The sequence below is a fragment of the Mesocricetus auratus genome, unplaced genomic scaffold (genome assembly GCF_017639785.1).
Source record: "Mesocricetus auratus isolate SY011 unplaced genomic scaffold, BCM_Maur_2.0 Super-Scaffold_100004, whole genome shotgun sequence".
Classification (NCBI taxonomy): domain Eukaryota; kingdom Metazoa; phylum Chordata; class Mammalia; order Rodentia; family Cricetidae; genus Mesocricetus; species Mesocricetus auratus.
The window spans coordinates 59622801-59650098 of NW_024429189.1; the positions used below are offsets into that span (position 1 = coordinate 59622801).

The window sequence follows — 27298 nt, forward strand, 5'->3', positions numbered from 1 at the left end:
CACTAATATCTCATTAGTCCCGTCCGAGTGGGGTCTCCTCCCCATCTCTAGCCTCAGCAGGTCCAGTTTCCTACCTAGCCAGCTCAGTGCTTTATTCTTGGTAACTGTAGACATAGGTAAAGACTGCCTGGGGACGTTGGTTCATAGTGTCTAAGAGACCCAGAGAGAAGAGCACAGAACTCCCACTGTTTGATCTGAGCCTGGCTTTATTTTTCTTTTTCCTCTATGTGGAGTTGTGGATTAGTGTTCCTGGAGAGATAGATGCAAGTTTCTGAAATGACTTCCTTCTCTCTGAGATCACATAGCAGATTCTGAGAAGGGTTGGTGCCTGTGTCCTGTGCTCTGCCTGTGTCCCTTTATTTTAGAATCAGACTTGTGTTTTCATTTATCTTTGTGTCATACTTTGAACAGTAACAGTAGTGGAGCTGGTACACACCTTTAATCCCAGCACTCGGGAGGCAGAGGAAGGTGGATCTCTGTGTGTTCGAGGCCAGCCTGGTCTACAGAGCAAGTTCTAGGTCAGCTGGAGCTACACAGAGAAACCCTGTCTAGAAAAAAAAATAAGAAAGAAAGAAAGAAAGAAAGAAAGAAAGGAAAAAAAGGAAGGAAGACAGCAGTGGGGTGGCTCTCAGGGCTTTTGTTGGTAACCTTTTCCTTACCTAATCAAGTGTGAACTAAGACCCAGCTGCTGGTGGTGGTGATAATGGATTGTCCTATAGTTCCTACTAAGTGGTAGATGCACAGGTCCTTCCTACCTCCTGGCTCCTGGTTCCTGCTTCCCAACATTTTAATTTAAGTAAGGCAGCTTGCCCATTTCTAAAGAGAATTCACACCCTTTAAAAGGCCCAACAACATCTTAGTCTCAGAATTTCTAACAGCATGGTGTTTAAACTTCTCCCTTTCTTTTCTTTGTCCAATGCAGCCTCCGTGAATGTCCTGGTACAGAACTGCAAGATCTACAATGATGCCAGCTGTGACATTTCTGCAGATGGCCAGCTCCTGGCAGCTTTCATCCCAAGCAGCCAAAGGGGCTTTCCTGATGAAGGCATCCTGGCAGTGTATTCCCTGGCCCCCCATAACTTGGGGGAAATGCTCTACACCAAGCGATTTGGTAAGGGATAGGAAGCCCAACCTAATGGCAGAGTTGACGCTGATGCCTTGGCATAGGCATTCGTAGGTGAGGCATGGCGTGCATGGGTGAGAGTAATTGGTTATATACTACCTCTGCCTTCACTGAGGCACAGGCCAAAGAAAGATTGCCTTTCAGGAATCCTGGCTATAGCGTTACAGAAGAGTCACAGTAAGAGTTCTCCCTGGCACAGTAGTGTGACCAGTGTACATCTATTACAAAGGCAGCAAGAAGGAAGGGGCTTTTTACTTGTGGCATGGAGAGCTGGGCAAACATATACTGCATGGCAATTTGGCTTTGTGTTTTAAAAACCTTCCAAATATGTATGTTCTTAATCCAAAAATTTTATTCCTAAGGAAATAATATGCATTTCTAAAGAAATAATCAGAAAACTACAAAGATTTACATACAAGGATGTCTACACCCATTTTATTTAAAGAGTAGCTTAAGTGTCTGCACAATGATAACATACATTAGCTTTAAAACTGCATTAAATATTATTTAATGATGGAAAACATTTATAAACATTGTTTCAGAACAGTCCTTAGATATACTAGCAGCCTTGTGAATCAGGCCATATAAGAGCCATAACTAATATTCAGCAGTGCTGTGTGCACTGAACTTCACTCACTGCATGCACACCTTTTCCTGTTGTTGCTCACTGCAACCCTAGATGATTACCTGAGCACGATTAAAAAAAATAGAAAAGTTGGAGAAAAGGAGAAAGGACTGCATAAAAGTTGTCTCCATGGGATGGCAAGAATTCTGGGAAATGTGACTCTCCTGTGTTGGCCCTCAGGTCCCAATGCCATTTCTGTAAGCCTGTCTCCAATGGGCCGGTATGTAATGGTGGGCCTGGCCTCACGAAGGATCCTGCTGCACCCCTCCACAGAGCACATGGTAGCCCAGGTCTTCAGGCTGCAACAGGCCCATGGTGGCGAGACCTCCATGAGGGTGAGTACCAAACTTACATCTCTCCTAAACTTGGCAGGCAGGGTATTGAGGGGCTGTAATATGATCCTCCAATCAGGACCAGCACCATCATGATCCTAAAGAAATGCTGCAGTCCAGGTAGCCCATGAGCAGTATAGCTCTCCTTTAAAAGATCAGAACTATTGCAAGTCAGGAACTTATGACAGTGCCTGTTTACGATGTTCTATCATCTCAGCTACTCAGGCGGCCAAGACAAGGAGATTATAAGTTCAAGGCCATCTGGGCTACTTAATGAGACCCTGCCTTAAAATAAAACAGACAATGAGAAGTTATATCTTGGTAGTGTGCTTGCCTAGTGTGTGAGAGAGACTCCCCAGCACTAACAAACACAAGTCAGGAACTTTGTCACCGCCAAGATTATAAGCTGGGTTGCCCAGAGGCTTTGGGTAGCTTTGAATTGTCACACATCCATTTTACCAACATCCCATGTCTAAGGCATCCTTCTCTTGTATAGCCATGAAAGCCATACAAGAATTGGTTGGTTGGTTAGTTAGTTAGTTAGTTAGTTAGTTAGTTAGTTAGTTAGTTGCTAGACTCAACCTGACTAGTGTGGTTGACTGAACTTCCCATGTCTGTAGGGGCTTATTTACCTAGGATTTGTCAAGGGGAATCAAGCATTTGAACACTTCTAATTAGATAGTATTTAAGCTCTGTTCTGACCTAAGAACCAGTGAATTAATTACTCAGTACTTTATATAGTCAGTACCATTTATAGTTTTGTGGTTGCAGGGGGGGGTTGTTTGTTTGTTTCGTTTTTTGTTGTTCCTTTTAGTTGTGTGTGGTTGGTTTGACCCAGCTAGGTTCAGTGTAAGTTCCTTCTGAGTATAGTTCCCAGGGTCCTTTATTTAGTGCTGTGCTTGTAGTGGCTTGTTAATGTTTGAGGTAGGAGACATTTGTCGTCAAGTAAATAATTAGAGATAAGACTATGACATGCCAAGTGATGGAAGGATGTGCTTGGTGTAGTCTTTCCTTTACCGACCTATATGTACTTCCTCTGGTCTCTCAGTTGTATATAGTATCTCTTGGCTGACTGTACTGAATTGCTTTCCAAACTCCCTGAACCTGATAAGTCTCTTTCTTACCGGGACACCTTAAATCCTAGGATGTTTTCCTTCTCCAGATCTCCAGCTGCCTTCAAGTTTGTCCTCTCCTTTGGCACCTGTCTTTATAGAACTAATTGTTCTCTCCCCTCTGCTGAGTACATACCATTGTGCTAATCTTCATCTCACCAACCTGCAGTTGTTTCTATATGCTCCTCAGAGAGCAGAGACCATGTTTGTTTTCTCTTATGAAATCTAAGTACCTAGTAGAGAACCTAATACAAGTAGAAACTAAATGGATAAAAGAGAATCTCAATAAAGCATCGTTACCCCTTATCATTTTCAGGTGGTAACTTTGAGAACCAGTGACATCCTTGAAAACCTCTGAAAGGTGCAGCAGAAAGGCACTCTGCTTTTGCTACCATGACAGGAGAATTCTGGTGCTCAAGCTCTGTATGGATGAGAAAGAGAAGACTATGGTATCTGAGGCTGAAGTGGAGTTTTAGTGTAGTATTCTTTGGCTGGTCTTACACAGACAGTAAAAGCACCTGGTGTTTGCTTTTAACCATCTACGTCCTGGTCCCAACAGCTCTTCTAACTAATTTAAAAAATAAAATTCTTTATAGATTTTATTGCAGTAATGCCTAATAGACATCTCCATCTACTTTCAAGCCATACCTCTTGCCCAGGTCCTAGGCAAAGCTTGTCAGCTCTCCATCCTTTTTGTAAAGATCCAGAAATACCTAAGGTCAAATAGATATAAGCAAAAACTGAGGTGTCTTTTGTCATGTGAGGCTGGAGCTGAGGGAATTTGGTTGGAGGATATTGCTGAGGGGATACTATGATCCATTGGTCCACTGCTGTCTTGCCGAGGGACTGATGGCAGCTAGCCAGCAGTGTGCCTATGCAAACAGCTGTTTCTGAGCATGCCACCCAACCCCCAATGAGGTTTTTTGATTCTCAGTAAGTACTATCTATCATTAGGTGAGAAAACTGAAGTGACTGGAAAAATATCATTAGGAAGCTATCCTCTCACCAAGAGGATTAGGTATTTCAACTGGATTTTGTTCAATCTGACATCCCCTGACTCTGCTTGCTGGTGTTTGATGTCTTCAGTGCTAAGAAGGCTATGTGTGTGTGTGTGCATGTGCATTGCTAGGTTTTGAACTCAGGGCTTCACATACCCAAGGCAACCTGGCATTCCTTTAGCTGAGCTATGTCATCCTTTAAAGTGCTGGAATTTTGTTGAATGTACTGAAGTCTCTCCCTCTGTGCATAGATTTGCATAGGTGCTTCTCTGTCTGAAAGTTAGCTTTGCCCTTGAAACTTGCTTGTGTGTGTGGTAAAGGAGCCTAGAGCTTCTCTGCCGTGTATTCCCTCATCTTTGGAATTACTTCTGGATTCACTATGATAATATTCAAAGAGGTGAATGTGTTGTACCATCAGATATTCCCAAGGGAAAATCCTCTGGAGTATTGATTTATTTTATTTCTCACTAAGTGATGTTTCTCCCAGATGATCTCTTATAAGATCCCTTATGAATTCTCTTCTGTAAATTAATTGCTAATTGCTACTAGCCTTGGTGTGCTTATTCTAGCAGTTCTTCATACCTCTGGATTAGTGAGTCATGACAGTGGTCCTTGGACATTGGAACTATAGTTCCTGGGTAACACACATGTCCTCTTAAATGCAGATTCACTTTAGATGCACAGTCAGAAGAGAATGAGTTCTGGTGATCCCAAGTACTCAGAGGCTGAATCAGGATTGTGAGTTTGAGGTCAACCTGGTCTATTATGAGACCTTGTCTCCAAAGAAAAAGTATTTAAAAGGTATGACAATAGTGCATATCTGGTGGGTTTGCTTTTCTTTTTGTTGTTTCGGTCTTTTGGTTTTTGGTTGTTTTGTTTTGTTTTTTGGAGGGAGGTGGGCTTTTTTTGTTTGTTTGTTTTTTTGAGACAGGTTTCTCTATGTAGCCCTGGGTATCCTGGAACTTGCTCTGTAGACCAGGCTGGCCTCGAACACATAGAAATTTGCCTGCCTCTGCCTCCCGAGTGCTGGGATTACAGACATGGGCCACCACCACCTGGCATCACCCTGCCCTTTTGCTTGAGATTTTACAAGACAATTTTATTTCCTTTATATCTTCAGCTGTTTATATATACTTCTGGTGTAGCTTGGTAGAATAGAGCTGATAAAGACCAAAACGACTTTTAACAACATTGCCACCCAGTCCAGCCTGGTCTCAGAGCTGACCTCTGTCCATCGTGGCAGGAGGCCCACATTCATCCTTTTGAGTGCCTATGCTTCACCTCCTGACTGTTTTCGGTTGTTGCTGTTCTCCACACCTCTCTCTTACCTGTCTAATCTTCGTCAAGTCTTTGCTTCCTCATGTTGAGTCATTTTCAGTTTTGTCCTTATTCCTAGGACATAGGATTCTTCTAGTGTTTCCTCTCTGCTTTCTGAGACTCCTTGTAATTCTAATAATTGGCAGAGCAGGAGGGACGGCCCAGGCTCCTGTTTCCTCCCTTTTCTGTCCACCAGTGAGAACTTCGAAGCTGGTGTTGCTGCGCTCTGTGACTCCGTCTTCTTTGCTGTTTTGATTCCCTTCACTAGAGCCAGTGAGGGCTTTTGTTAATTTCTGTTTTGTTTTAAGTTAGGCTTTTAGAGATTGCTGAGCTGAAGTTTTGCTGAATTCCCAAAACACTAAACTGCCTGTGTTCCTGCTCAGCTTTCATTTTCTAATTGGAATAAGGCACAATATTGTAACAGAAAACTGCAATTAATTTTCTAAAATAGTGTCAACTTGCACATTATAATAACTTTGGTTGTAACCAAGTGAAAGCATAATAACAAAATTACTAATGAAGCCAGAAATACTCATATACCAAACTGCTCTTCTAGTTTGTGTCATACAATCCCTATGTTACTTAGGGAAAGAATACAAAGTCAGGGCTGGGGCTGGGGCCTCAAGGAAAAGAGATGAGCTAGGCATTCTCAGCTACAAGGATTAGTGTCTTCCAAATGGGAGTTAACATGTCATGCTTCCTTCCCCCAACAGATGGAGATTTTAGGCAAACAAATGGTCTAGAGCTAAAACTCAGTGGTAGAGTGCTTTTCTAGCATGAGCAAGACCAGACTCCATCCCCGACACCACAAGAACTGGAACATGATTCTCAGCACATTGGAGGCTCTAGGACACACCACCTCCTCTACCATCAATTGACTTGTTTAGGGAAATATCAGTCCATTTATTGAAATTTTTTTCTTTATACAGTAAAGCTATATTTAAGAGTTGAATGTTGCCCAGACAAGTTACCAATGTGGAAGATGTAATAGAATGCTTGTTTGTATTTTTATAGAATTCAGGGCCTTGCATTAGACAAGCACCCTACCACTGAGCTTTATCCCCAGCCCTAGAAATTTTTGTTTGTGTTTTTCATTTGTTTGTGGTGCTAGCTAGAGGTTGGACCCAGAACTCACAGTCTGCACATGCAAAGTAAGCAGTCTACCTCTGAGTCACACTCCATCCCTTCTTGGTTTCATGAGTTCTGCTGTTAAGTAGTGAATTCTTCTCTGGTTTACTTCTATGGCTCTATTAACCATGTTTCATATAATTCCAAACAATTAAGAAATTGATGGATATTCCATATCCTAAACTTTCTGGGTCTTGCTAGACATCATCCTAGTGATAGTGCCTTAGAAAGCTTAAAGACTAGAACTGAGCCAGGAATGGTGCACAGCTGAACCCAGCACTTCAGAAGTAGAAGTAAGAAGATCAAGAGTTCAAGGCTATGAAATAGCTCAACAGGTAAAGGCACCTCCCACTAAGTCTGGCCCTGCCCTGGGACCCACATAATAGAAGAACAGAACTGACTCCCAAAAGGTGCTATCAGACCTCTACAAATATACCATGTCATACTCTCTCTCTCACTCTCTCTCTTACTCTCATAAATGTAAGAATATTTTAATGAGTTTAAAACATGCTTAGACTATATGAGACCCTGACTCAAAAAGCAAAATAATATAAGCAACAACAACAGAGATGAACAATTGCAAAGATACACTGTGCAGAGTATCATCTTCCTGTAACTTAGATCCTAGATCTTGGTGGGTACCTGATGTCATCAGTCCTGGTCAGCACTTATATATAACTGCTTAGATATATGCTCCTCTGAACCATCCCACTTTTATTTTAATGTGTCTAATCTTCACTAAGATCTTCCCCTCCCTTGCCTTGTGGTATAATCACACTCATCTCTGTACTTCTGGATTTTAAAGCTTCAATTTCCAAAAGTGAAGAGTGCTCAGAAGGCCCAGGGGTCCTAGCTATTTCTTAATCTTAGGGAAGCAGGTCTTTAGTTGGTGGTGGGGAATACTGAAATTGCAGACCCTTTAGTTTTATATTTTAGAAGGGTACCATTTCTTCAAGGGGAGATTGGGACAGAAGCAAAACGGCTTTGTTGTCAGAAATGATTTACTCCTTCCCAAGTTTCTGTCCTCATTAATTTCCTTAAAGCTGCCTGTCAGTTGATTAAAAGCTGCTTCCGCTGCAATTATCTTAAAGTTGACTTCTGTGATGTAGCACAAAGCATCTATCCTCAGGAAGTTCCTTTCTTCAGAGCATTGTAGAAAGGGGGGGGGCAATTTAAAAGTCAGAGGAAGGGGGAACAAAATACAGAATTAAAAATAACATTAGAACCGCCATCAAAGCTGTTCATTCAAGTCACACAGCTCCGATGAGCCCTCTCCCCTGACCCTCATCCCACCCAGTGTCCTTTTCTTAGTTTGTTTTCAAGACAGGGGTCTCTCTGTGTAGCTTTGGTTGTTCTGAAACTTGCTCCGAGGACCTGGCTGGCCTGGAATTCAGAGATTCATCTGCCTCTGCTTCCCAAGTGCTAGATGTCTGCTGCTACTGCTGCCATCACCATCCCCCTCCCCCCCTCCCCCTCCCCCCCCTGTCTCTTAAAAACAAAATAAGAAAAGGACACTGGGGCGGGATGAGGGTCAGGGGGAGAGGGCTCATCGGAGCTGTGTGACTGTTCACAAAAGAATTCCGTTTGTGCCTCGTGTAGGCATTCAACTGAAACTCTTGGGACCCAGGGAGCTCTGAAATAAGAATTTATTTAGACTGGGGATGTGACTCCATAGCAGAGCACTTACCTAGCATGTGAGTAGCCCTGGGTTCAGTCGCTAGTAGTGAAAGGGGAGGCAGGGTATGTTTCTACCACCATTGAACCTATATTTATAAATATTGGGGGCAGAATTATGCTGTGAAACTAGAAAGTGGCTGTTGCATCTGGATTGGAGGGATCAGTGGCCAGGGGTGTTTCTATGTAGTCAAGATAGATAACCTTGATGTCCCATGTATAAGAACTGAGTCATGGTTTCAATATACATTCAGGAATGTGAAAAGAAGGTCTTTCAGTGTGTCTGATTAATGTCTCTCATCACTTCCCTCCTCTACCCTCCACTCTTTGAATTAAATTTAGGACATCTCAGAATTTTTCTGTCAAGGTTCAGCTACTTTGCTGGATTTGGCATACAGCAGTGAATAGAGACCTCTGTGCTTCTCAGTCTAATGCTTTGCTGCTGCTGCTGTTTTTGTTTGTTTGTTTAGTGGCAGGGGTTGTGGTTGAGACCACCTTACTATATAGCCTGGGCTGGCCTTGAACTCAGGAACCTACTGTTTTAGCTTCCTAAGTTCTGGGATTTCAGGCATGCCCTGCCATGCCAGACCTGATTCTTGACTGGTCTTGTCACTTCTGTCTCCAAAATCTTTATTGTATATGCTTCCCCAGGAAACATGAGTTGTTGGCTTCATGAGTGTGTGTTACATTGAATTCTGTATGCTATGTGCTTCCCCAGGAAACATGAGTTGTTGGCTTCATGAGTGTGTGTTACATTGAATTCTGTATGCTATGTGCTTCCCCAGGAAACATGAGTTGTTGGCTTCATGAGTGTGTGTTACATTGAATTCTGTATGCTATGTGCTTCCCCAGCCCTACGTGCACATACAGTCTGTTAACCACCATCAGTGTACACAGTAAACCACGTTGAACAAAGACAGTAATAAGGATCTTCCTTCTGAAAATAGGGAGTTTCTTGTTCATTTTTGTGATTCTGCTATTCATGCTTTGACCAAATAAAAAGAGAAAAATTAACTAGCTTGGTATAAGAGTACGTTTTGCTGTTGTAGAAGACCATTGTTCAGATCCCAGAGCCATACTGGATGGCTCACAACCACCTGTGGCTCTAGTTTCAAGGGGATCTGATGTCTTCTTCTAGCCTATTAGAGCTCACACGCAAACACAAATAAGTAATAAATGGGGGGGACGACAGCTAGAGAGATAGCTCAGCAGTTAAGAGCATTTGCTGCTCTTTAGGAGGACCTGAGTTCAGTTCCTAGTACCCATGTCAGATGGCTCACAAGTACCTGTGAATTCAATCCAGGAGATCCAACACCCTCTTCTGGCCTGTGAGGGCATCCAAACACACATGACATATTCATGTATGCACACATGTGCAGTCGTACTCACCTGCACATACATGCATATGTGTGCAAATAAAATATATATATATGTCTTTTTTTTAAAAAAAAGTCTTGAGCCAGCAAGATGGTTTATTGAGTAGGCTCCACAACAAACCTAATGACCTGAGTTCAATCCCTGGAATCCCCATGATGGAAAAAGAAAACTGCCTCCCACAAGTTAGCTTCTGACTTACACTTATGTGCCATAACATGCATGAATATGTACACATACACCCATGCATGCAAGCACATGCACACACACAGTGTATAAAGGAAAAATTTAATCTACACCAGGTTAGGCTGTATAACAAGGTCAGACCTGTGCCAAAATGTAAAATAACAATATCGTTCGCCCCCTGCCTGCCCTGGAATATGTGTTTCTTGGCCTTTGATAAAGTGTGCCCATCTATTTTCAGTGCAACAATCAACTGTTTCTTGCCATCTACTTTCCACTAATCTTTCCCATTTTCATAGAGAATTGGTTTTCTTCTAATCACTTTCTTATGAAAACTTAAAGCCTCCCATGCTTTCTAATGGGTTTTCCATCCTTACTGCCCTTTCTTCCTCTGGGCACCATGGTGTGCCTTTCACCTCCTCCCAGGGCCCTTCTAGCCTCTCTTTTCCTTTCTCAAACCAGCTTCAGTGGTCTTAAGGCAAAGCAAACCTCCTAGCTGCACTAGACCTCCAGCCATCGCTGCAAGCTCAAGGTTTCAGCTTCACAGATGATGTACATAAAACCACAGAGTTTTTTCTGCTAGCTTCTTAACTGCTGGTTCTGAGCAGTGCAGTTTGTGACTGGGCCTAAAGGCCTGGGCTTCATTGACATGCATTAGAAAAGAAGGGATCTTGTTGAAGACTGTAGCATGTTTTTCCTGTGTTGTATTGTGTTTTGGGATAGGCTTTTAGAGCCTAGGCTTCTCTAAGAGTTCTAGAGCAAGCCTCAAACTTGACATCTTCCCAATTGGGGAATTATAAACTGTTGACCTATTGCTGAGGCTTATTACTAACTAGCTCTTACCACTTAAATTCACCCATAATTCTTACCTATGTTTAACCACGTGACTTGGTACCTTTTCTCAGCAAGGCATTCTCATCTTGCTTCCTCTGAGTCTGGCTGGCAACTTCATCTCTGCCTTTCCTCTTCCCAGAACTCTTCTAGTCTGGTAGCCCTGCCTGTACTTCCTGCCTGGCTACTGGCCAATCATTGTTTTATTAAACCAGTATGAGTGACAAATCTTTATAGTATACAAGAACATTATCCCATAGCAGAGGACCCTAAGAGGGAAGCATGGAGGGGTTGTGTTGTACCCTAGAAGTGGAAGCAGAAATATGATCTTCCTCTACTCCCTAAGAACCGTGAAGATTTGGTGACTTGACCTAGTGATATGCTGAGACTGAATGGATGCTAAAATCTGTTCCTTCTATCATATTGATTCTCATTCCCTTTATAGGTGATAGACAAAATGAGACTGCTGTACTTCGGGAGGAGAGATGTGTTATTAGTCCCTGTGGCATTAGCTACAGCTAAAGCAGGTGAAACCAGGACTTTACAGACAGGAGTCAGTGGTTCTGTTTTGTATTCAGCCTTGCTTTGGGGTCCCTAGGTCCTCATAATTCTCTTCCAGTGTCCTAGAATTCTGTAGTGTAGTTAGTTCATGGGAAGTCACTTTTGTCATGGGGTCATGGAAGTTGGCAGTCTGCTGGCTTTACTTTTCACACATTGGAATCCTTTCTTTAAATTGTATCTGTGGAACCTTAGCTGAGGCAAAACTGTCCCCTACCTACACTGAGATGCCCTATCGGTGCAGATGAACTTGATCCCCCTTGTAGTCCCCATTGCAGTTTTGGAAAAGCCTCACAGCCAACCTGGTCTCTGGTTTATATAGACTAATGGCTGAAATCATACATGGTTCAGGAGTAGCTGGAGCTACCTAACCTTCTGTTAGTATTGGGGAAATTTTTGCTCAGATAGTTTTCTCATCTCCAGGGCTGACAACTTGGAAGATGCATTTCCTCTCATGAGGTACACTGAGAGCTGTCTAGCTCTGGCCAAGGAAAGAGGTAGAAAACCCTAATACTCTTTAGATTGTGCCAGGTGCTTGTTGCAGAAGGGCCCTTGGGTTGCACACATATCTAAGAGCCAGTGATCCCATGCACCTACATTTTCTAGGTGTTCACCTCCCTCTGGTTGTCTGTGCTCATCTCCCTTCTCCTTACCTTCATTCTTCAGTGTGGTGAGGAAGCAAGAGCCGATCAGGAATGCTGCAATTCACAGGGCATTCTTCAGGTTTCCTCCCACCAATTAGAATTTAGCCTAATCACCAAATGTTGCAAGTGGCCAGGCCTTGGAGCTGCCCCTTCAGCTCTGCCCAAGGACTCAAACTTGGGAACGATAGGCTAGAAACAGTGGACAAATCCACATCCCCATGACTCTTGTGACCTGGCTAGTAAGGTCTAAGGAGTCTCCACCTTTAATTATTAGTTCTTTTACTGTCCCTCTATCCTAATCCTTGTCTGTCCTAAAATGGGTTAACCTGCCATATTGGCCTTTTGGGGAATTTTGTCCCCAAAGCAAGTTGCTATTGTAAGAAGGAAATTGATGATATTTGTTTAATCCTTCTGCAGCAACAACAATTAAAGGTAAAGTTGTGACATATAGTAGATGTGCTTGCTGCTTTTCCTGGTCTGGAAATTTTCTAGGAGAGGTTTGTCTTGTTTTAATTATTTGAGATTCCTATCAGAAATTTTCAGTGAAGCCCTACAGAGCTGCACAAGCCTGACCCCAGGGCTTCCTCCCTGTGTTTACCTTACTAAAAATATACTCTCATTCTCCTTATACAGAGTAAATGTCTTAGCCACATTGTGTGATTACAACCAAGCTGTCCTGTTATACATGCTGCATTGTATTTATGATGGAGTATTTAGACTAGAAAAGACAACATTGATTATCTTGGTGGTTTTTTGGTTTGTTTTTAAGATTCTGCTGTATTTTTAACTATGCATAAGCATGTATGCCTGTGTGTAGGTATGCACATTGTGAGTACATGTGTTTTGGGGGCCAGAGATGCCAGATTTCCTGGGGCTGGTATTACAGGCATTTGTGAGCCACCAGATATGCATGCTGGGAACTGAACTTGGGTCCTCAAGAACAGCTGGCACTCTTAGCCACCAAGCCATGTCCCTAGCCCCCACATTTCTTTATTCAAAGGAAAAGACTTGGTTAGGAACAGAGAAAAAAATAATTATATTGCCACCTGTTAAGTCATCAACCAGGTATGCCAAGTGCTCATCAGCAGCTCTGAATGAATGCAATGCTCTTGCCAAATATGTTGGTATGAATTTAATCCACAGGCCAGGCAGCCATATTCTGGATGAATAGAACTGAAGTTCATAATTTCCTGTGGGCCTCCCCCCTCCCTTTTCTTTTTTTTTGAGATAAGGTCCTATGTAGCCCAGGCTCACCTCAGATTTGAAGAAATACTCCTGCTTCTCTCCTTTAAGCACTATGATTACAAAGGTATGTGCCACTGTACTGACATCATTGGGCTGGATTTTAGATAGAAAATTTTGTGAGCCCTGGCTAATTCTTTTGAGTTGAATCTCACAGGAAGGTTTTTTTTTTTAACAAATATGTATATTTACTTAATGTGTATGGGTATTTTGCCTGCATATATGTCTGTGTACCACATGTATGTCTTATTCCCAAAGCAGATCAAAAGAAGACCAGAAGAGAATGTTAGATCCCAGGACTGGAGTACAGGTGGTTGGGAGCCACCATGTGGATGCTGGGAATTGAACCCTGGCCCTTGTGCAGCCAGTGCTTTTAACTCCTGGTCCATCTTAACAGTCCAACACAGGAGGTTTTTCATCGGTGTTGTTTTGGTTTAGCTTGGGGTTTTGTTTGTTAGTCGTGTGTGTGTGTGTGTGTGTGTGTGTGTGTGTGTGTGTGTGTGTGTGTGTGTGTGTTGGTACACTTATGCCATGGCATGTGTGAAGGTCAGAGGACAGCTCTCAGGAGTCACTTGTCTCTTGACACCTTAGGATATGGAGGTCATCAGGCCTGTGTGCAAGTTCCTCTGCTGGCTGAGCCATCTCTGTGGCCTTTGATTTTTTTGTTTTGTTTCAAGATAGTCTCAAAATGGCCTTGAACTAGAATGGCTTTGAACTTCGGATCCTCCTGCCTCAACTTTCAAGTGCTAGAATCCCAGCACTTGTTCTGTCATGCCAGGCCAGGAGTTTCTTTATCTAAGAAGCACAGCTAGGATTCAAACCAAAGCCATTTCTGTATGAGTAAAGGCTCATTCAACCTGAGGACCTTAGCAAAACGATTCTAGAATAGTACCCAAAGCTATTAAGACACATTTCTAAAAAGTTACTGACAGCAGTCAGGATTCTGTGTTTGTCTGGTAATATATGGAATGTGCATGCATTGTAGACACTGTCTTCCTGAAGGCCTTTCCAGTTGGTACCCAAGGCACATGTATCCATATTCTCAAATCCAAGACTACTTGCTTTGAGCAGATTATGGAAGAAATCCTTAGTTGGATTTTTATTTCTTTGGAGTGGGGCATTTAGACAGGGTCACACCATATAGTTGACCTCAAAACCAAGGTCCTCTTGCCCAGCATCAAGGGCTAGGATTACAAGGCTGCACCACCCAAGTTTTTAATTACAAGACTTGTTTCTTTTAGTCTCTTTTTAAAATTTTTTAAGTGTTCATACAAAATATTTTGAGCATATTGTTTTCTCTCCCCCTTTTAGTTTCTTATTAGAATAATCAGAAAAAATAATTATCAGCTGGATATGGTAGTACACACCTTTAATCCCAGAAATCTGGAGGCAGAGGCAGTCAGATCTCTGAGTTTGAGGCCATCCTGGTCTACAAAGGGAGTTCCAGGATAGCCAAGGCTACACAGAGAAACCCTGTCTCAGGGGGAAAAAAAAGACAGAAAGAAAAAGAATTATCAAATTACATATGGCTGATGTGGAAGGATCATTTGAACCTAAAAATTCAAGAGCAGTTTGGGCAAAACCTCAACTTCAAAATAATAATTTTTAATTATCAAATCACCTTAAATTCAGTATACATGTATTGCTCTCTGAACCATACTCTCAACTACCCTGCTGTCATCCCTAGAAGCAAGTAAAGGCAGAGGAAACCCATCCCCACCTCACAGTTTAAAATCAGAAGGTGAGAACAAAAGCAAACAGAAATGAGGAGTCTCAATTCCTGCCCTTTCACAGGCCCTTTTTAAAGATCCTAAAAGCAGGTTCCTCGAAACAGTGTCAACAGCTACCATTTATAAGCTTATGCCATGCCAGGTAATTTCTATTTCCCTCATTTCTTAAATGTTCCTAGTTTTTTGAATGTGTTTTGTTGTTGTTAGTGGTGGTTGGATGGTCATTTCCGTGTCCCCCTCCCCCATTCCCCTGCCATTTGTAGTACTCAGCATGAAATCCAGGGCTTTGGTGTGCTGTGCAAGTGCACCAGTGAGAGCACATTGCATCTCAGTTTTCTTTTCATTTTTTCTTTTTTGAGATAGAATGTCACATAGACAATCTAGACAAGTTGTTAAGCGGTTGCATCAGAGTTCAAAGTTAAGTTCAAGTAAATGCCCTGTCTTTCATTTCTCTCTTCCCTGTCCCAACCTCTGACCAGAGGTGCTTTTGAATTGATTCTCAGGTCAGTGTCAGAGACCTTGTCACTGGGTTTCCCTTCAGCCCAAAATCTAGATGAAGCCAGGTCACCCTCTAGACAATGTAGCTTCTGGGAAGACAACTGAAGTCCCTAAAAGGGGGATCGGCCTTTGAGAGAGACGATGGATCTAATGGTGGTTTATATAAGCCAGAAGGAAGTCATGGGCCTGCAAGATGAAGATTCCCCTCTGCCCTGCTCCCCACATCTGAATATACCTTTTGGGTTTCCTGAACAATAGCAGTTTTAACAGTACTTTTAATTAGATGAATTAAGAATGTTCTCTGATGTTATCACCCCCTCCCGCCCCCCTATCACCTCCAATTCCCCATTGCTGTGAAAGCTCTGGGGTTTCCATAGTAACAATACTACCAGCACAGGTTGCCTTTCACTGGTGATATGCTGGTCAGGGGAAAGTATGGCCATTCCTTTCCATGGTGGGTTGTAAGTGAGGCCTTTCTGATCCTGATGTCAGAGCAGTGGGATAAGGAGTGCTGAGAGGGTTAAGAATGTTAAGTGTGCTCCTAGAAGAGACCTAGCTGTCTGGAAAGTAAGAGGGCTCCCACTCCCACTCCCAGGGTCTTAGATGAGTTTAAAGTCAAACCATTTCCAGCCTAAAGTCTCCTCCCCTCCCTGCAGTTAATTTGATCTTCCTTGGGTTTTGTTATTTTTGGTAATGAATTGTTTCTCCTTGCATTCTTTTCTCTGTCTCCCACCCAGAGAGTTTTCAACGTCCTTTACCCCATGCCTGCTGACCAGCGGAGACATGTCAGCATCAACTCTGCCCGATGGCTACCTGAGCCAGGGCTTGGTTTGGCTTATGGCACCAACAAAGGAGACCTGGTGATCTGCCGACCAGAGTAAGTTCCTCAAGGGGGTGGGTATGGGCACTAGCTGAACAGAGGCCTACACAAAGCAGTGCTCACATGTGGGTCTGACCAACCAGGTAGGGCCTTTTACAAGAACAGTCCAAATCCTGCTAGAGAGGTACTGGAGGTAGTACATGAAGGACATGAGCAAAAGGATAAAGTTTAAAACTAGCCTCAACTACACAGGGAAGAGGCCTACTGTGTTTTCATATTGTCCTCACCATAATTTCCCAGGCTACTACTTCTCTCAGGCTAGAGTTAGCTCTTCATTCCAAATGTTGTCAAAAGACTGCTTTAGTAGCTAGGTATGGTGTGGTACCCTATAAACCCAACTATGGAGGATGAAACAGGAGGATCATGAGTTCAAGTCCAGCATGGGTTATATAGTGAGCTCCAATTTTAAAGTAACAGAGGGCTGAGAATGCCGATCAGTGGTAGAGGCTAGCATATATAAGGTTTTATGGTCAATCTCTGGCACTGCCAAAAAAGCACAAAAAAATCCAGATACCAGATAGTCTGCTTTCCTGAATCTAGACAGTGTTGTATTTCCCTAGTGATTGTAAAGTGCCCTCAGACAAAAGAATGGATATCAAAGGTTCTTTTTAAAACCTTTCTTGGAAAAAATTCAACAAGTGATCTCATGTTTATATAAATGCAACAAACATTAACTTAGGGAATAAAATTGAAAACAGTCTTGTTAAAACCCCAATTTGGGAACCTGGAGAGATGGTTCAGCAATCAAGAGCACTGTTTCTCTTGTAGAGACCCAGGTTAGGTTCCCAATATTAGCATGGTGGTTCATGACCATTTGTAACTCTAGTTCCAGAGGATTTGATTCCCTCTTCTGATCTCTATGGGTACCAAGATAAGCATGGCACATATACATACATGCAGACAAACACGCATAAAATTTTTATTATGTATTATATTTAATACAATTATAAATAGCATGTTTATTATTTATATTAGATCTATAATATTATATTTTATAATATATAATAAAATAAACAGCCGAGCATTGGTGGCGCATGTCTTTAATCCCAGCACTCAGGAGGCACAGGCAGAGGCAGGCAGATCTCTGAGTTCGAGGCCAGCCTGGTCTACAGAGCAAGTTCCAGGACAGCCTCCAAAACAATACAGAGAAACCCTGTCTCAAAAAAATAAAATAAAATAAGCATTGGTCAAACTACTGATCTCTAAGAGCCTGTCTCTGTGTCCTGCCTCTGTTCCTTTTTACTTGAAGCTCTAGCTCAATAGTGAAAGCAGATTGGAAAGCTCAGTTTAAAGTCACTGTGATTATTATCTGGATGAAGCAAGGGAGAGAAGAGGAGCAAGGACACTTCTGTCCTAATGATGCCTTTTCCCTTCCTCTGGCTTTTTGGGTGATAAAGGTCTCTCCGAGCACTTACTCAAGACCTTGAAATCAGCCTGCCTTATTATCAGTTTCTAGACTCAGTCAAATGGAGAGTGTGAAGCCCTGCTTCACTGAAGATCAGGCTGATTGCTGTGTGGAGCACTATGGGGAGCCAGCTGACTAAATGCCACTTCTGCCTCCAGGCTGCCCTAATTCTATTCTTTATTTGGTGCAGTTTTCTAGAGTATTGTACACACCAGACTACATGTTGTGACTTGTCTTGCAAAGTCTTTGGCATTTGGATATACCTACATTATCTTTATTTCTATTTATTTTATATTTTGGAGACAAGATCTTCTGTATCTCAGAATTTCTATATTGCCAGGGAGGATCTTGAACTTCTGATCTTCTGATCCTCTTGCCTCCACCTTCCAGATGCTGGGATTATAGCCGTGTGTCATTACACCCTGTTCATGCTGTACTGGGGGTTGAGTCCGGGGCTATGCATATTAATTTACTGTGCAAGCATTCTTCAACTAATCTACATCCCCAATTTCCAGATGCCTTTATTTGGGCTTTGATGGAGCCTTGGTGTTTTTTCTGAGTATGTATTTGGATCTTTTCTTGTGGTCTGGTAGGTGACTGCTGGCTGACCCTGTCAGCTCTCAACTAAGTTAGTACAGTGGCACTTGGGAGAGAAAACCTGGTTCATTAGAACCAGTAGTGCCTTCATTCCATATGAAGTATTTGGATACCCTCCCAAAGAGAGGCTGCTGTTTAAAAAGTCTGACCCAGTAAAGCTGGTTTTGGAGCAGGGAAGGGGCCTTGTTCTGGTAGCTACTTGCTCCTAAGATTCTGTGTTCAGGAAACCTCTCTCACTTCTTCCTTGTGTCTTTCCAGAGCATAGCCTACTTCTTTGATAAGTGCCATTTTTAGCCCAGAATCTGGACTTGTCACTTTCTGCCCTTTCTCTGTGCTGTCCCTAGTCTAGGGTCTGTGTGGGTACTCAAATACTTCTTCTCCCCAAACAACATGTTTATTATCTTATTTCTTCTTTTTAGGAATTCCTAAGAGAAATGTAGTAGACATCTTTTCCAAAATTGGTATAGGATTCTGGACCATAATTTTATTCATAGCAACACTATACTTATAGGACTTTCTCTTTCCTATTTTTCAGAGACCTCATTCTTCCACAGTCTTGTTTTATCCGTGGCTCTCAACACTCACCTTTGTCCCTGGCAAAGTACTCGAGTCCTCTCCTTTACAAAGTAATCTACCCTCCCAGAGGCACTCTCTAACCCAATTTGTTGTCATCCCTCCTCCCAGATGTCATGTCTCAAACCCTAGCCCACGTATTTGGTGTGAGTCACAGACTCCTCAGCCAAACATGAAGGTGGCTTTGGCCTCTATTTTCTCTCTTCTCCCCATATGTTGTTGTCAGCATCCTAGAGTCTCACTGAGCCTAAGCCATCCTGGGCTCCTAGGAAACTCAAGCCTCTTCTCTTCCCTAAGTAAAATGGGCACTGGGCCATGGGCCAGTCCCTCCTAGGCCAACTGGAGGTAATTTAGCCCATCAGCCTTCTATTTATTCTGATTTCTTGGGATCCCATAGCCTTAAAGCAGGAGATTTAGGGTCTGTTATAAATTTGGAATGGATGAGACTTTGTCTTAGGTTCTTCAAAGTTTTCCCAAGGTCTCACTGTGTAGCCAGGGCTGACCTTGACATACCTTGTAGCCTGGACTCCCTCACACTCAACGTCACAGGCTCTTTCCACTGTGCCAAGCTTAAAGCTCAACCACCTTCACATCTGTTATTTTTACTTCAGGCAAGATAAGAAAATTATCAATTTCTAAGGCCTCCTTTAGAACAAATCACTGTTAGAATTGGGCCTCTAGATTTTCCAATCCAGATCTCTTTCCTATAACTGATATTTAGCCCCCATCAAAAGAAGTTCCTCTGTAGGTGGGCATAGTGACGCATGACTCTAATCTCAGGAGACTGAGGCAAGATTATCTTGAGTTTGAAGCTACCTTGGGTTAGGTAACAAGACTCTGTCTCAAAAAAATGAAAAATAAAGCAAGGCTTTTGAGATGGCCCAGACAGTAAAGGCCCTGCCTTTGAGTGTGATGACCTGAGTTATTCCCCAGGACTCACATGGGAGAAGGAGACAATCAACTCCCTGATGTTGTCCTTTTGACTTCCAATGAGCATCACACACGTGTACACAGAATAAATGTGTTTTATAAAAGTTGCTGTTTCTCTGATTGTGAAGAAAGTTAACATATTCTCTCCTGCATAGAAGTATATTACAGGAACACACATATGCTTTTGTGACTCCCAAGGTCCTGTTTAGGCGAATCAGGTGATTGGTTCATTGGAAAATAAGAGGGTAAGCCAGAGTGTTGACAGTTATGATAGGCCTCGTGCCTACACTGAAAACAGAAAAGCAGGAGCTTAGGGTGCCTTTCTGTTTCATAGGCAGCTGCTTAAGGCTTGCTGCCTGTCCTGGGTGACGTAGTTCCCTGGCACACCCATTCCCAAGGGCACAGAATCCAGCCCACCAGCTGGACCAAGATTGCAGCCCTCCCCCAAAACAGGTGGTTGTCTGCCTTTGTCCAGGCACAGGCAGCTGCACTGCATTTTGTACTCTCAATGCTGGTCTTGATTCTCCTCCATTGTCTCAGCCTCAGCACTCTTGCCAGCACAAAGACTGGGAACAAGCTCCTTGGGTATCTCTTGGTGGTTGTAAATCCCCACTTGACAGTAGACAAAGGCTTTAAAGAATATCCCATCTTACCCTGGGAAAGAACTCTTAGGACAAGTGAAAAGACTGTCCCTGTACCAGGCTATCACACCATGGTGACCAATAGTCCAGTAATCATCCCCTGCCACCTTCCTAGTAATGAGGTTACCTCACTACCTCACAGCTGCATGCTGCTGTGCCTCTGGTGATGCCAGCTCGGCCACCACCACTGATCCTCACAGGGGGTGAGAAGGACCACTGACTTCACATGTTTTCCCTGCTAATGAGGATGCAGAGAAGTGTTACTAGACCACTGCTTCCAGAGTCAGCTCAGAAGGCAGACTAGAGATTGGCAGAAGAAAAGTGCCTGAGCATGGAGCACCTAGAACTTTGGCCAAGGGTGGCACTCCTTACAAAACCCCAATTCTGTCCCTCAGAGGGAGCTAGCTGCCAGTGTAAATGGCAATTATAATCAAGCATTAACCAAGCAGGGGAAATGCACACTTTGGAATGCAAAGGGGAGCCAGAACTGCCACAGTGACTCCATCCTCACGAAAGCCAGATGCCAGCTCTTTCCCTCACTGTAGAGATGGTACAGATAAATGTCAGTCCTCCTGGAAATGGTCCTCAGAGACAACCCTTAGCCCCACAGATGAGGAGTGTTCTCAAGAAGTTAGGAAGCTCAGAGCCACAGATTGTGTGGACAGAACCTTGGGACCATGGAGAAAGCAAGACTGGCTCTTCGCTCTACCAAGGAGTCCAGGAGGGTTCCAGCAGTGGGACTGATTGAACCACACCCCGAAGCACAGCTGAGAGAGGCTGCTGAAGAGTCAGGTGCTGTGTCGAAGCCCATTGGAAACACTGCCTCCCGTTGACCTTCCCAGTCTTTATGCCTTTGTATGTTTGTCTAGCTCCCAGAAAGAACCCAGGGCAGTGACTCCTTCGTCCATACCAAGTCCCAAGAAAGAAAGATAATGACTGCAAATCATTCTTTTAACTTAAAGGCAGAATCAGTGACATTTAGTCACCAGAGAGAGTATCTTCAGCTCTGATCATTTAGTACAGTACAGTATAGTACCCAGATTTGAAATTGAATCCAAGACTTGCCTTGCCATTGTCAGGCTCACTGGCCACAGAAACAGCAGTATAGCCAGGGCTCAAACTCAAGATCCTCCAGCCTTACCCTTGGCATCCTATTGATGGTCCCAGAAAAGACTGGTTCTTCTAAAGGTTTTGCTCTGAGATAGGAAGAAGGTTCCTGGTTACACGGTTCATGGTTTGTTGTAGGTTAGTTGTGAACAGTTTGTTGTCACTAACTAGCCCTGAGTAACAGGAATTACAGAGGCGGGATTTGGCAGAGCCCCACATGGTATTGCAACCTGTCAATAAATCTTGACAAGTTTGTAAATCAAATGCTTCTTGGCAGCTGACTTCACATAGACATAATGCTGCCAGGATTTGCTCACCAGAAAGTGCTGTTTGGGAGGCTCTGCAGTTTGCTTCTGGAAATTTGCCTTTCCCTAATAAAAGGCTGTCTCTCGCCTTTGCCCTCCAGTAGCCTAATTAGGCCCCACAGAAATAACTATTTCAAGGAGGGAAAGTGTACACTGTAAAAAGGAGGCCTGAGTAAGAGTCATGTGACCATGAGATCTGCATGCAGATAGGAGAGCAGAGAAAGAGGAAGCCAACATTCTCTCAGGTGAAACATCTACCCAGAATAACAGGCTCTGTGCAGCTAGATCTGGGGCCTTTCCCCAATTCTGCTGCCTTCTACACAAGGCAGCCCTGACTCCCACTGCAGTCCAGGACTGAAAAAGGAGCTCCTTTTATCTTCTCTCCAAACCCGCCTTCTTCTGGCTGACTTCCATCTCTTGTTCCCTGGGAATGTCCTGTTGTCAAAGGAGAGTGACACAGGACCCAGATTGCAAACTGACATGCTAGAATATGTCATAATCTGCTTAAACTACCTTAGCAAAACACGTAGACCTAGTAGCTTAAACATCAAATGTTTATTTTCTTCCAGTTCTGGAAGCTGGAATGCCAAGATCAGAGCTGTCTTCCTTGTTTATAGTTGCCTGCCATCTCACTGTGCCATGACCGTGTCTCTAAGAGTCTTCTCTCCCTCTTCTTGTAAGACCATAGTTCTAATAGGTTAAGGCCCATCCTGGTGTTAGAACTAAGAATATAAAGTTGGAAGAACAGAGCTCTTCTAGCCCAAGCTCTTCAATATGTGGGTTTCTGGAGCACTGTGAGATGTTTTAGATATCACTTAAGCTATCTACTGGATGTAACTAGTGAACTCCAAACTGTTGTTTGGTTAGATTGATGGACCAAGCCTGCTGTACCATATCATACACACACACACACACACACACACACACACACACACACACACACCACTAACTAAATGTTTAATAATATTTAATAAATATAAAATGTTTTGTTTTAGGAGATGTTGGAGAGATGGCTCAGTGGTTAAGAACACTTGTTCCTTTTTTCCCCTCTAATTGAAAAAATCTTTTATATGTTCTGATTTTACTTTTCCTCTCCCCCAACTCACCCCAGATCCTCTCCATGCCCTTTCTTTCTCTCTCTTCAAAAACAAAAAGCAAAACAAAAATGGAAAACACATACACATACAAAACGACATAAATAAAAATCAGAATATACAAGCAAAAGACCAATAAAAACAAAAAATTATAACCAAACAAAGCAATATGAAACAAAAGTATACAAAAATACCATTGAGTTTGTTTTATATTGGCCAACTATTCCTGGACATGGGGCTCTACCCTGGAGTGTGATTAGCTTCATGTAGAAAATCAATTTTTCCTTTGCAAGCAGGTATCAATTGCAGGTGGCCTCCTGGTTAGACATGTCCACTTTCCCTCTTAGCACTGGGACCCCATCTAGCTCCAACCTGCACAGACCCTGCTCATGCTACCACAGTCTGTGAGTTTATTTGTGCATTACTCCTGTGAGGTCTGCAAGATACTGTTTCCTTGAAGTCATCCACCACTTCTGGCCCTTACACTCTTCCTCCTCTGCAGAGCTCTCTGAGCCCTAAGGGGAGGGAGGGCTTTAATGAAGACATCCCATTTAAGATGGAGTACTGCAGAAGTCTCTGGTTCTCTGGACACTGTCTAGTTGTGGGTCTCTCTGTTAATCACCATCTCCTGCAAGAAGCTACTCTGATGATGGCAGAGTAAAGCACTGATCTATAGGTATAGGAGAATGTCATTAGGCGCCATTTTATTGTTGTGTTACTTTAACAGAACAATAGTGTTTGTTTTCCTCTAGGCCCATGACCTATCCAGTCTCAGGTTTGTGGCTACCCTAGTAGTGTCAGGTATGGATTACATTTCATGGGGTAGACTAAATCTAATCAGAGAATGGTTGCACCAACATGTCTTGATGGGTTCACTTGCTTTTGTTGCAGAGGATCCAGGTTCAATTCCTAGCATTCACTTGATAACTGACAATGTGTATCTCCAGTTCTAGAAGATCAAACACCCTTGTTTGGCTTCCACAGGCACCAAGCATGCGTTTGGTGCACATCCATACCTGCAAGTACTGACATACACACATAAAACAAAAGCAAATAAATCTTTAAAGACAAATCCTCTTCCTTACCACTTCCTGTCCCCACACTTCACAGCAATCACCAGCACCTTATTCTGAACCATAGTGTCTGCTACAAGGCAATGCGTTATCAGAGAAGGGTCTTTATTTAATGTTTTGTTTATTTGCTTTGTGAGACAGAGTTTCACATAGCCTAGTCTAGCCTTCAATATTTCTCTCTCTCTCTCTCCCTCCTTCCCTCCTTCCCTCCCTGCCTCCCTCCCTGCCTCCCTGCCTCCCTGCCTCCCTCCCTCCCTGCCTCCCTCCCTCCCTGCCTCCCTCCCTCCCTCCCTCCCTCTCTCTCTCTCTCTCTCTCTCTCTCTCTCTCTCTCTCTCTCTCTCTCTCTCTCTCTCTCTTTTGTTTTTCCAGACAGGCTTTGGAACCTGTCCTGGAACTCGTGTTGTAGTAGTTGGCTGGCCTTCAACTCACAGAAATCCCCCTGCCTCTGCCTCCCAAGTGCTGAGATTAAAGGCGTGTACCACTGCCTCCTGGCTAGCCTTCAATTCTTGATCCTTCTGCTTCTATCTCTCAAGTTGCTAGCACTAAAGTAAGTATTTGCCATTTTGTCTATATAGGGAGGAATCTTCAAAAGCAAAATGGTCTTGTGTTGTGGTGCTAGAGATTTAATCTAGGGCATTATGCATGCTAGATAGGTACTTTGTCTTACTGAGTCCCTAGCAGCAGGTCTGTTTAGGGATCTACATTGTTATCCAGGACTGTAGCTTGTGGTGACAAGTCAGTGAAGAGAGATAAAGTGACCACTGCTTCCCTCTGGCATGGGGAGAAGCTGCCTAATAAAAGTTGGCAGCCCAGGGACCTCAGCAGGTAGAACACTGCAGAAGGTCTGCCTGAACTACTGCTCCCTTCTTGCTGACCCTGGCCAATGAGGCTATAAGTCCAGAAAAGAAAATGGTATGGCCATTCAGCTCCAAGCAGATAGGAATGTTGAGTTATCTCCATTCCTCCTCGTGGCACCTTGGCAATAGGAAAGGATTCAGGGCATGGGCCTCTGCTTTTGAAGACTGTGTAGTCCCTTCTGGCAGCTGTGCATGGTACATGTCTTTCCAGTAAGTCTCGATCTAGCCTCTAGCCTCTTGTTCACTATTGCAGGTCTGAAGACTACATGGAACCTGCTGCCTATCTGGTATTGTTTTCTATTGCCGCTTGGCTCTAAGGGAAGCATACTGAAGGCATTGGGATATTCAAAATGCCTGAGATGCTCTGTCTTAGGGTTTCTATTGCTGTGAAGAGACACCATGACTATGGCAACTCTTACAAAGGAAAACATTTAGTGAGGTGACTTATAGTTTCAGAGGTTTAGTCCAATATCATCATGGTGTGCAGGCAGATGTTGGAGAGGGAGCTGAGATTCTTAGATCTGGACCTGTAGTCAACAGGAAGGGAACTAAAACACTGGGCATGACTTGAGGATATGTGAGACCTCAAAGCCCACCTCCACAGTGAGACACTTCCTCCAACAAAGTCATACCTACTTCAACAAAGCCACACCTCCTAATAGTGCCACTCCGTTTGAGTTTATGGGGGTCAATTACATTCAGACTACTACTACATGCTCCAATATTGAGCACCCTAATGAGGGAGCATTTCTGAACCTCGTCTCTCCAGAAGAGGTACAGGATGTGCCCCGCCACAGTCCCCAAGCCCAGAACTTGTCAAGAATTGTTAATCATCTCTCTAACACCTCTCACCTTCTATTTCTCACCTTTCCCAATGGATCTTCAGGGCCTTAAACTCTGGTGTTGAGTACTACTGGGACCAGCTAAATGAGACGGTCTTCACCGTCCACTCAAACAGCAGAAGCAGCGAGCGGCCTGGGTAAGCTAATGTCAGAAGACTCCTGAGTTTGAGGGTCTTTGAGTCTTTCCTCAACCACAACAGCTTTTCAGGGGCTAAAAGGATTGCTTTTAGAGTGCATAGTGCTCTTAAGCAGTACCTGAGTTTGGTTCCCAACCTCTATAGATCAGGCAGCTCACAACCACTTGCAACCTCATCTCTCAGGGGGTCTGATGCCTCTAGTCTCTGGGCACTCACACGTCCACACTCACACACAGATACACACATCACAGAATTGCAAAAGAATATAAAACCCTTGCTCTTGGAGTCTCATCATAGAACACATACCTTCTCTCATTCTGGCCATGGCGTCTGCGCATACTTGCAGTAAGAAGAGAGAGAAAAATGCTGCCCCATGAACTCTTTGTTGCCCATAGAGAATTATGGAGTTGGATATGTTCAGATGCCTAGGGCCACAGGGATCAAGCTGCCAATGGCTGTAGCCCAGGAGCCACTGAGAATAGGAATCTGGCTCTGATCTTGCTTTTTCACTTCAACCACTAATGAGACCTGGAGCATTGTAAAAACAAAATACTGCTCAATTGGAGACCTAAGGCAGGTCCTGCTTCCTGTAGGAATCACAGGGCACAGGCTGGAGCAGTAATCCCGGAAGACGCTAAAAGTCGGGGACTCAGCTTTGCTGCCTGTCCTGGCTATCCTAGAAGTCTGTGTCTGGAGAATATCGGAGGAAAGAGGGTCACTGGCCTTGGGCATGGGCCTCACTTGTCGGCAGCTATACTCCCAACCTACAAGGTTCTTTATTGATAGCCACCATGAGGAGGGCACTTGTAGTGTCATGGCCCTCCCTTTTTAAGCTGTGGCACTGGAATTGGTGTGGAGTTTAAGTCTTCTGGCCTGTCCAAAGGCCTCCTAACTTCAGTCTGTCTTTTTTGTCTTAGAACCAGTCGAGCCACATGGCGGACAGACAGAGACATGGGCTTGATGAATGCAATCGGGCTGCAACCTCGGAACCCTACCACCTCTGTGACGTCTCAGGGCACACAGACTCTGGCCCTCCAGTTGCAAAATGCTGAAACACAGACTGAGAGAGAAGAGGAGGAGCCAGGGACAGCATCCTCGGGTCCTGGTGAAGGTGGGAGCGTTGAACTGCTAGCAGGGGGCATGTGACTAGAAACCTGCCTTCTCAGGGCAAGTTAGACCTGTGTTCCTAGAGGACCCAGACTGTTTACCAAAGAGTGTGCATGGAAAGTGAGATTCCATAGGAAGTGCCCCTTCCAGAGCTGAGCTAGGTACCCTGGGCCTCTAGTTTCTCTCTCCATATTAGGACTGCTGCAAGCAAGGCTGTCTTAGTGCTCCTCTTGGACCAGTGTTTTGATGCTGTTGTGGCTACATCTGGGCATACCAGCAGTCCTTCCTCTCACCTACTTCAGGTATGACACTGCCTGTCTCGGCCCTGGCTCTCTGCTGGCCTCACACTTTAAAGAACCAATTAACACTTCCCAGTGGTA

General features: G+C 43.7%; 1 protein-coding gene across 7 annotated transcripts in view; it reads left to right on the plus strand.

Moving 5' to 3' along the window:
* Ambra1 (autophagy and beclin 1 regulator 1) overlaps positions 1-27298 on the plus strand; it is a 196486-nt gene that overhangs the window by 162076 nt on the left and 7112 nt on the right. For all 7 annotated transcript variants that reach the window (XM_040745841.1, XM_040745843.1, XM_040745842.1 and 4 more), the window contains 5 exons: positions 923-1111; positions 1929-2083; positions 16107-16246; positions 25719-25811; positions 26729-26922. In XM_040745841.1, the coding sequence (XP_040601775.1) occupies positions 923-1111; positions 1929-2083; positions 16107-16246; positions 25719-25811; positions 26729-26922 (771 nt within the window). The remainder of the gene's footprint in view (positions 1-922; positions 1112-1928; positions 2084-16106; positions 16247-25718; positions 25812-26728; positions 26923-27298) is intronic.